The 11,086-nt window shown below is 30.2% G+C and overlaps 1 protein-coding gene across 2 annotated transcripts; it reads left to right on the top strand.

Moving 5' to 3' along the window:
* The first annotated feature begins 6,469 nt into the window (after positions 1-6,469).
* Positions 6,470-10,071, top strand: LOC139865767 (AP2-like ethylene-responsive transcription factor TOE3). Of its 2 annotated transcripts, XM_071853873.1 has the most exons (12): positions 6,470-6,563; positions 7,332-7,847; positions 8,030-8,055; positions 8,172-8,202; positions 8,391-8,478; positions 8,560-8,705; positions 8,829-8,873; positions 8,941-9,044; positions 9,113-9,210; positions 9,303-9,401; positions 9,526-9,544; positions 9,635-10,071. In XM_071853873.1, exons 2-12 carry the CDS (start codon positions 7,378-7,380, stop codon positions 9,781-9,783), a joined length of 1,275 nt encoding a protein of 424 aa, XP_071709974.1. In that variant the 5' UTR covers positions 6,470-6,563; positions 7,332-7,377; the 3' UTR covers positions 9,784-10,071. The 2 variants fall into 2 exon arrangements, with proteins under 2 accessions (XP_071709974.1, XP_071709968.1); XM_071853867.1 differs by having other exon boundaries at positions 9,526-10,071.
* Positions 10,072-11,086: the final 1,015 nt, after the last annotated feature.

Here is an 11,086-nt window from a genome sequence, read left to right as displayed (position 1 = left end):
ACCATCATCATCAACAAATCATCAAACACTTATCATGCATGATTTTAACACTACTAACACCAAATTATCATCAAATGGATGCTACTCCCTACCATCTCACAAAAACTATAAATAAACCTTAAATTAACATTAAATCAAATGTTTGGATCCTTATAAAAAATAGAGAATATCACAAGTCAAAGCTCTTTTCTTAATCGTTGTTGATCATCGTCCATCAATCTCCAACTCTAGCTCTTGAAATCAAGCCATTTTAGCTCTACCCACACTTGGAGCACACATAGAAACTATAGAAGGTTGGTGTGAAAAGTTGTTGGGAATAATGACCAAATAACCTTTTTTTTACTCACGAAAACGCAAATGTAAAATTGCACACAAATCGCTACTTATTTGTTACTCCATCCGTTCCATCACGAGTTTCCACTATTAACTTTTTAAAGGCATTATCTGTTAACTTTGATTGTAAATATTTTTGGTTGTATTATATAGCATTTGATGAAAATTCTATGAATGAATCGGGTTTTAAATGTGTTTTAATTCATATAATTTTCATTGAATATTAAATAACACAGTTAAAAATATTTAAAGTCAAAGTACAAAGTAAGTAAAAAGTCAATAGTGAACAATTATAGCGGGATGGACGGAGTATTTTTCTTGAAACATCCCAATTAGCGTGTTCACCGTAATTTTACTGTCAACGGTCCCCATATCATTTCATTTTTCTCTCGATCGATCGTTTCGAGTTACGAGCGTTTTGAATCACTTAAACCAGAGTTCGTATGATTGAAATATGAACTAAACAGCAAAGATCCGCATAATCCCACCACATTCTTCCTACTTTTTGCGTTACAAGACAATAAAATTTGAGATGTTACAATTAACTTTTAAGGATACACTACTAAATATGTTACAATCAACTTTAATTATACACTACTAAATATGTATTAAATATTACCGTATATAAGGATTAAAAATAATCATCTCTCATTTCTTTATGCATGTGTTTGAAATCATTATCATTGTTATAATATGAGTACAAAAAGTCATATGGATGATAAATTTTAGTCAACTTTGTATAGTTTGCATAGTAATATTTTACACTATAAATAGACATGTATGATAGCCATTTAATATACACCATTTTCTCTTGAAATATCAATATCAATATTTCTTCTCTCTTTGTTCTTATATATTGTTATATATTTAAGTAGTTAATAGGCAACTAAAGGTAGTTATAAGCCTACTGAATTATAACACATTATCAGCACGAAGTGCTCCGTATAATCAATGTTTATCTAAGCAAGCACACGTCACTAATCAAGGTAAGAAATTATCTAACTTTTATTAACTTCACTAACATTTATATTTATGTTATATATGATCGGTTATACCGCCTGAATTATATTTCTGTAATCTAACTTTTATTAACTTCACTAACATTTATATTTATGTTATTTATGTTATATATGGTCGGTTATACCGCCTGAATTATATTTCTGTAATCTAACTTTTATTAACTTCACTAACATTTATATTTATGTTATTTAAGTTATATATGGTCGGTTATACCGCCTGAATTATATTTTCTGTAATCTAACTCTTATTAACTTCACTAACATTTATATTTATGTTAATAAGACCTCATGATTGTACGCAACACGTCATTTGACAACACGGTACTTTATGTACTCAACACGTCATTTGACAACACGGTACCATGGGTCGAGATTAATTCCGATCAATACGAATACGATGGGGTCTTTATATGTTATCTAACATTTATGATTACTTATGCCATTAATCATTATTTATTTCATGCATACTAATGTTTATTCTTAAATTCATAATCTTAAAAGTTAAAATAAGAAAAAGTAGTTTGTATTTTTATTAAAAGTAAATCTTAGAAGTTAAAATAAGAAAAAATTGTTTGTATTTTTATTAAAAGTAAATCTTAAAAGTTAAAATAAGAAAAAGTAGTTTGTATTTTTATTAAAAGTAAATCTTAAAAGTTAAAATAAGAAAAAGTAGTTTGTATTTTTATTAAAAGTAAATCTTAAAAGTTAAAATAAGAAAAAGTTGTTTGTATTTTTATTAAAAGTAAATCTTAAAAGTTAAAATAAGAAAAAGTAGTTTGTATTTTTATTAAAAGTAAATCTTAAAAGTTAAAATAAGAAAAAGTAGTTTGTATTTTTATTAAAAGTAAATTTTAAAAGTTAAAATAAGAAAAAGTTATTTGTATTTTTATTAAAAGTAAATCTTAAAAGTTAAAATAAGAAAAATATATTATAATAATAATATATATTATAACTTAATATATATTATAATAATATTATTAATAATATAATATGAACCTATATTCTATCATTCTCTTATGGTTTTATTATTTGTAATCATACCATTATTCCTTTATTTGTACATATGATATTAAGATCATCAACATAAACAACTATGATCACATATCCGGATATTTTCTTAATGAAAACACATGGGCAAATAAGATCATGGAAAATAAAGTTATTTTTGCATCTTCCACTTGTACCAATGTCCCCAATTATATCTACACTGTATCTAATTTAATCAATTAAAAATATTAATTTATAAGTGTATATATGTAATACCAATGAAGAAAAAAGAAATGGTAAAATAGAGTAGCTTTTTGTCAAAAATGGAGTATTGAAAATGAAGTGGTCTCCTTCTATAATTAAAAAAAATATATACTTTCATCAAATGAATTTTTTTGTGGCCGACAATTCCAAACACGAGTCAGTGTTTAGTTTATCAAGAATATCTCTTGCTTTGGCGAAAGGTCACGATCACGATATCGGGTGTTGTGAAAGAATTAAAAATTGGTCAAGTGGCCTTTTAAAAACTAGAAAGTTTTTTTTTTAAACAAAAAGTTTTTTTATATGTTTATAATTTACGGGTAACGTAAAAAAAAGGAAATTTTTAAAAAAAAAAAAAACAAAGAAAGTGTTTAAATGAGTTTTACATAAAGGGGGAAAGCAAAGTAAAAAAACTTTTTTTCAAACTTGTCAAATGTTTTGTTAAAAACGTGAGGGCCATTTTGATGCACACTCTTAAAAAAAAAAAAAAAAAAAAAAAAAACGTGAGGGCCATTTTGATACACAAAAAAAAAAAAAAAAAAATCCAAATTTTCAGTTATTTCTTTAAAAAAAAAACAAAAAAAAAATCTGCGGGTACGGGTGATGGATCAAATGGATCCGCATCCACGACCCGCGGGTGCCATCCCTAATTGTGACGAGTACAAATCAACTAAAAGTCTAAAAGATAAATGCTCTTATAGGGACCAAATGTTCACAATAATTGCCTAAGCTAGATATGAAACAAATAGTTCATCAAAAAAAAAAAAAAAAACATATAACTATATGGTCAAATTCATTTGAGCCTTCGGAGTCACACACGTATACACTGAGACGTCAAATAAAATATATATATGATGTATATATATTACTCAATTAACAAAATAGTAAATCGAAATTAATTCATATGAATAGTAAAACGAAATTAATTAATTTACTATTCACATAAAAAGCGCATATGATAAAAAGCGCATATTATAAAAGCGCATATGATGAAAAGCGCATATGATGAAAAGCGCAGCGCATATGATAAAAAGCGAATATGATGAAAAGCGCAGCGCATATGATGAAAAGCGCATATGATTAAAAGCGCATATGGTGAAAAACACAGCGCATATGATTAAAAGCGCATATGGTAAAAAGGATATATGATGAAAAAGCACATATGGTGATTAATGGAAAGCACATATGGTGATTAATGAAAAGTATATTGTAAAAAAAAATAAAAAAAATCACAAATGTTCCTTGAAAGAAATCAATGTAAGATATATGAACCAATTCATCCATCATGTGAACCATTTTGATATTTCATGGTTCTAATAGACGCATCTAGCGGATGGTCTCATATTTGTATGTTATCAAGCCGTAATATGGCATTTGCAAAGTTTCTTGCACAAATTATTAAATTGAGAACACATTATTCTGATTACACCATTAAAAGGATGAGACTTGATAATACTGGTGAGTTAACATCTCAAGCATTTAATGATCATTATATATCTACATGGATTGTTGTTGAACATCTAGTTGTTCATGTACATACACAAAATTGGTTTAGCTGAATCAATAGATAAACGCTTGCAGCTAATAACTAGACAATTGATAATGAGTACAAAACTCTCAATATTTACATGTAAATTTATATGCTGCGACATTAATTCGCATTATACCATGTGGAAGTCATAAATATTTTCACTTACTACTTGATTTTGGCCAAGAGCCAAATATTTTCCGCCTTAGAACATTGGTTGTGCAGTGTATGTTCCAATTGTATCACCACAACACAATAAAATGGTTCTTCAAAGAAAGATAGTAATATATTTTGGATATAAAATATCTTCAATCATAAGATATATTGAACCCATGATGGGTGATGTTTTTACAGCACATTTTGCTGATTGTCATTTTAATGAAACATTGGGAGAAATGAAAAATAAAGAAAATGATGTTTCATGGTATGAACATCAATTAAGGTATCTTGATCCTCGCACAAAAAGAAAGCGAAATTAAAGTTCAAAAATAATGCATATGCAAGAACTTGTAAATAAAATACCCGATGCATTTACAGATACAAAAAGGAGTGATTAAATCATATATACCAGCAGCAAATGCTCCAGCTCGAATTAAAATTCCAAAAAGCTGGCAATAATGTCACTCTTGAGTTTTTGCCACGCCAGAAACGTGGGAGACCAATTGGTTCCAAAGATAAAAATCCTCAAAAAAGAAAATCAGCTGATAATGAGGTAAAAGAAAGTGTTCAAGAAGAACCACAAATCAATACTCCTTCTGCAGAGGAGATTGATGATATCAATACGGAATTTTCAATCAATTATGCACATTCAAAAATATTATGGAACCGAAATGAAATGAAAAATCTTGATGAGATATTTTCATTTAATGTTGCATATGACATCATGAATGATGATGAAGATCCAGAACCAAAATCTATCATGGAATGTCAAAATAGACATAATTGGGATCATTGGAAAGAAGCAATACAATTTGTACAAGACCTGACATTTCTTTTGTAGTTAATTTGTTGACAAGATTCAACTCAGCCCCTACAAAAAGACAGTGGAATGGGATAAACACATATTTTGATACCTTTGAGAAACTGCTGATTTAAAATTATTTTATTCTAACGTTTCAAAACAAGATTTGGTTGATTATGTATATGCGGGTCATTCATCAAATCCTCATAAAGATAAATCTCAAACTCGAAAATGTGTTTGGTTGAGATCAATGACACAAATCATTATTGATTTTGTGGACTAGAATGCTATAAAAGACTAACAACTATCTTCACCAACAACTATATATGAAGAAAATGCAGCTTGCATAATACAAATGAAAGAAGAGTATCAAAAGTGACTGAACAAAATATAAATACTGACGAGGCGCCAAAGCCATAGACGGTCTTAACGGTCATAAGTTTGATGGAAAAGAATGGTATGTTGGTAAGGCTCAGAAAAGACTAAAAGGGAATAGGAATTGAAACAAGGGTTTAAGCAAACCATGAAGGAGACTGTAGACAAATCACAGGGGCTAAACTTGTACATAAAAGATTTAGATTATAAAGTTTCAGATGAAAACCTCAGGTTCTTCTCATATAAGACAACCAGATTAAAATGAGATACGTTCAATCAACAACTCTGCTGATCTTTATACCAAAGCACTGTCAATCGCTGTTTTCAGAACACACGTTCACAATATTGGCATGAAGCAAGTTCAAAATATGTGACGACTCAGCGATGTCTACTTAAGGGGGAGTCAACTCTATACTGCACTCTTTTTCCCTTGACTAAAGTTTTTATCCCACTGGGTTTTCTTTAAGCAAAGTTTTTAATGAGACAGTACTAGTTGCACTCTAATAAAATTGATCATCCAAGGGGGAGTGTTATAATATGAGTACAAAAAGTCATATGGATGATAAATTTTAGTCAACTTTGTATAGTTTGCATAGTAATATTTTACACTATAAATAGACATGTATGATAGCCATTTAATATACACCATTTTCTCTTGAAATATCAATATCAATATTTCTTCTCTCTTTGTTCTTATATATTGTTATATATTTAAGTAGTTAATAGGCAACTAAAGGTAGTTATAAGCCTACTGAATTATAACAATCATTATCATTATTATTGTTTTTTATTTATATCAATTGTACTGTTACCAAATTTAAATAAATTCAACGCGCCACATCATACGTCACATCATCGCTCCTTATAACCCCTCCAATTCTCCTATTTCTCTCTTGGTTGCTTTACACGAATCACACATTACACACACTCACACTCTCTCTCTCTCTCTCTCTCTCTCTCTCTCTCTCTCTCTCTCTCGAAAAAAAAAAAAAAAAAAAAAAAAAAAAAAAAAGTTGTTTTTTTCTCTACAAATGAATGCAAATAACCGCCGTGTTTGATTCAAACCTTCATTGCCTACTGTCTTATGTTCTATTTTCCGGTATAATGCATATGATATCCGTTCTTATTTCCTGTTTTATGTTATAATAATGCATCAACATGTTTAAGATATACATAACGTAATCACTACATTATTTCGATTTGTTAATTACTCCATATTAATCCGTCCTTATTTCCTCTTTTTATGTTATAACAATTAAGTCTCTATCTACTGTACATGATTTCAAACTATTGATTAGAAGTAAGTAATGAAGTCTGGTAGTAGTTTACTGAAGCTGAATTTTGAAAAAGGATTAAAATTAAAATGATTGTATTATATCTGAATCTAATCAGAGCTTATTGATACGTATAATACTCTGTATCTATATCTAACTTTATCACTACGTGATTTTGATTTTTAGTTTGCTTTGTTGCTAGTAACTAATTACTCAAAATTTATTGAAGCTGATATTTAATCAAACTGATTCAACATGTTTATGATTCACGTAGCAATGTTCACCATACGCATTTTTTTGTTTTTTTTTTTTTCGAAAGTAAAAATATATACGGAGTATATATATATATATATATATATATATATATATATATATATATATATATATATATATATATATATATATATATATATGTATGTATGTGGTGATTTCGAATTTATATATTAGGGCTCACGTTGTAGCGAATGCGAAACTGATTTAAACTGAATTCTACTTGTTTTTTTTTTTTCCAAAATAAAAATAACAATCATCAATGCATTTTTGTGCTTAATTTATGAAGTAATTTACATATATTTTTAATTTTTATGTTTCAGGAAAAAATTTATCGAAGCTAAATTGTAAGAGCGATTAATCGAAAGAATGTTAGATCTTACTCTAAATCTAAATCAGTCCCATTCGATGCCAGAACATGTGACTGAATCTGGAGGTAAATTTGAACATTCTGGCACCACATCAAATTCCTCAATTATAAATGTTGAAACAGTGAGCAGTAATACTGGTGAGGAAGAGCAAATGTTTCCATCCTTAAATACGGAGTACACTTTCGACATACTTAAACGGAAAGATCTAGAAGATGATATGAATGTAAAGTCAAAGAGTGTGGTAACTAAACAACTATTCCCTGAGGTTAATGGAGATAACAGTAACAAATGGCTAGAACTAAATGGTGGTTGTACAGTTGATCAAAGAGAGTTTATGGCAAAGCATCAGCAGTTTCAGCAGTACAGTCAGCAGATTAAAAAGAGTAGGAGAGGACCGAGGTCTCGAAGTTCGCAGTATCGCGGTGTTACATTTTACCGCAGAACAGGACGATGGGAATCGCATATTTGGTTAGTTACTAATTACTAATGACATTTATAATCTTGTTTTAACTGATTCTATATTGTAATTGTAATAGTAATTAATTATTTTGTCATATAAGTTGTGTTACCATTTTCTAATGAAAACTACTAGTGCTAATATTGGTGTATATTTACTTGTGTTTGATTATTTATCTATGTGATCTCTCTAGGGACTGTGGGAAACAAGTTTATCTAGGTGAGTAATAATATGAGGAACTGTTTGGCAACTATTTTTATTTTATTTATTTTTAATGTTTTATAGTTTAATTAGGATCTGAATTTTGCTGGAATTTTCTGTTCATGTTTTGTTAGGTGGCTTTGACACTGCACATGCTGCTGCTAGGTAAATAAAATATATTCCTTGTTGATTTTTTGTTTGATATTGGTTAATATTACATTATGAAGTATTCTGTTGAAATAATTGTGCCGTTGATCCCTCTATTTTACTCCAAAAAGCTAACAGCGTCCCTCCGTTTTTTTTTGCTAACAACATCCTTCCATTATCCTATTTAAATTCTAGTTTTGTTATAGAGCATATGATCAGGCTGCTATTAGATTTCGTGGACTCGATGCTGATATTAATTTCAATGTGAATGATTATCATGAAGATCTTAATCAGGTTTAGTTAAAATGATTATACATATTATGCCGAGGTGGTGTCTTGTAGAAGAAACTCGATGAGTTTTAATAAATTTTGCAGATAAAGAATTTGACTAAGGAAGAGTTTGTGCATGTTCTTCGTCGTCAAAGCACCGGATTCGCTAGAGGAAATTCAAAGTATAGAGGGGTTACACTACACAAATGTGGTCGATGGGAAGCTCGAATGGGGCAATTTCTTGGAAAAAAGTGAGAATAATGAACTAATTATTTAACTTACAATATATTGTGTTTCATGATGGAATTAATGCTTATTAGTATTAGTACTTATCAGTGCTGCATTTTTTTTTTTTTTTTTGGTTTTGCCTGCAGGTACATCTACCTTGGATTGTATGAGACTGAACTTGAAGCTGCAAGGTTCCTACCCAACCTAAATTTTCATTCTTTATAATTTTCTTTTACATTTTTATTTATGATTAATCAGGGCTTACGACAAGGCTGCTATAAAATGCAATGGGAAAGACGCAGTCACCAACTTTGAGTACAGTTCATATGAAAGGGAAGTAACTTCTGAGACCAACAAAGGAGGTACAAATTTCTTGTTTAACCCATTTTTCGAACTCGAATGATATATTTATATATTTATATAATTACAGCTGATATTCAATCCATGAACTTGAACCTTGGTATTGCTCCCCCTACTTTCACAAGCAGTAATAATACAAATGATACATATGAGGCTGGAAGAACAAGGGTAATTTAAACCATCATATTCAGTTGACTATCTATTAGATCAATTAATCTATGGTTAATATTTTTTTTTTATTTTTTTTTTATTTTTTGTAGTTTGGTTCATCTACTTTCATGACATTGGCAAGTCAAGCACCTGTTGTACATCCTCCTGACCGGGGTGGTGCAAACGCTCATATTTACCCTGTATATCAGGTATACATCTGTTATACTGCAAAAAAAATTTATACATTTGTACGTTCTGCAAAAATCTCGATTTATTGGGTATGGATTACTAATGAGCTACTCACAATTTTATTCGATTATGGCATATGATCAGGGAACAGCGTTACAGAAAGGTAAGGAGGTTAAATCTTGTATGAATTGGCCATGCCAAGTCAACGGTCAACATAACGGATCTATCCTTGCTTCGCCCTTTTCTGTTGCAGCATCATCAGGATTCGGTTATAGTTCAATCAACAGTGTTTCATCATCCGCTGCTGCTCATCGGCAACCTCACCTTCCGACTTCAGCGCTAGCTCACAATCACTATAATCCTAATTCCATTCGCACGCCAACGTACCACCACAAGAGCTGAATGTACACACTAGATAAAGCACATCCACTATCCATACCTCAAAGTATAAGAAGAATAGATAATGTAGTTAGCATTATACTTTTAATCATAAAGCTTTATAAATCAATGACAATAACAAGAACACCTTGTACTTAATAATAGTGATCACAATTATATATGTTGTATCATGGAGTTGCACATTAACAATTTGTGACATTTGAACAGCCAAACCATAGTACAATAACTTAAGCACAAGGCACATGTTTACTTTTTACATTATAGGGAGTATTTAGGTACTGAAAAGTTGGAACAGAAACATGCATGTATTGTTTGGATGTGGAATGATGAATAGTACAAGTACAAAATTATATTATATTATATTCTACTCCGTATACTATTTGTCCTAGTAGTTGGAATCACATTTGCCCCCAAAACAAGGATTTGCTTTTAAATCAGAAGGTACAACCTCACTGTTCAGTTACCAAAACATCAAAATATATGAGATGTCCTCATTTGTATCATGTGAAGAATGAAAAGAACTTTGCATTGTACCTTGTATTTCTACATGTAGCACTACTCACTGTATCACAAAGAAAGTAGCTTCATACTTTTGCTTTTATGCTCCAATTTTAAAATAATTGGTCATGAATAAGTTTGTACTATATTTTCTTTTCTTTTTTCTTGAGGGAAAAAACTTATACTATAAAGCATGAAACATGAAAGAACCTATCAAAACATTATAGATCAAGTCCCGAGCACGTCTCGCCTATTTAAGGCTAACAATAAACACAAACAAAACTAAACACTATCTAACAGCGAGCTGCGCCTAACCGGACAAACTGCGAAATCGGGAGAACAAAAAGACACAAGCCACGGGAACAACACAAAAAAAGCCACCAAAGCCAACCACACATAGCCGAACCTAAAACCCTACAAATACAATTGACATAGAAAAAACGAACCAACAAATAATGCCTCGTGTCAAGAAAGGCCTACCTAGAAATTTGCACTATATGAAAACATACATGATACTTTAAGTAATACTGTATTCACTATTCACAAGATATTGAGTTTGTTTCTTCTTTTTCTAGTCTCAAACCCTTATTGTTAGAAGTTTTAATGCATATCTTAAGGTCATGACAAGGTATTGACCGTATTCTTTCAACCCGGTCTTGGTTAATAAGGTTGATGGCTCGGATACTAAATCAAGCTCCAAGTCGTGTAAGGGTAAATCGTTGGTTGAGTAATCTGGTAACGGAAGGCGATTCGGTTTGTTTGTATGTTGGGATCGTCTTGTGTTACTTTTGTATCTTTTGTTTCGATG

The sequence above is a fragment of the Rutidosis leptorrhynchoides genome, chromosome 1, assembly GCF_046630445.1.
Source record: "Rutidosis leptorrhynchoides isolate AG116_Rl617_1_P2 chromosome 1, CSIRO_AGI_Rlap_v1, whole genome shotgun sequence".
NCBI lineage: Eukaryota > Viridiplantae > Streptophyta > Magnoliopsida > Asterales > Asteraceae > Rutidosis > Rutidosis leptorrhynchoides.
This window is presented reverse-complemented; position numbering and strand designations above follow the sequence as displayed.

Coding starts and splice junctions, on each gene's coding strand:
- LOC139865767 (XM_071853867.1), top strand. CDS start 7,378: ATGTTAGATCTTACTCTAAATCTAAATCAGTCCCATTCGATGCCAGAA. Junction 7,848..8,029: donor CGATGGGAATCGCATATTTG/GTTAGTTACTAA, acceptor TGATCTCTCTAG/GGACTGTGGGAAACAAGTTT. Junction 8,874..8,940: donor ACTGAACTTGAAGCTGCAAG/GTTCCTACCCAA, acceptor ATGATTAATCAG/GGCTTACGACAAGGCTGCTA.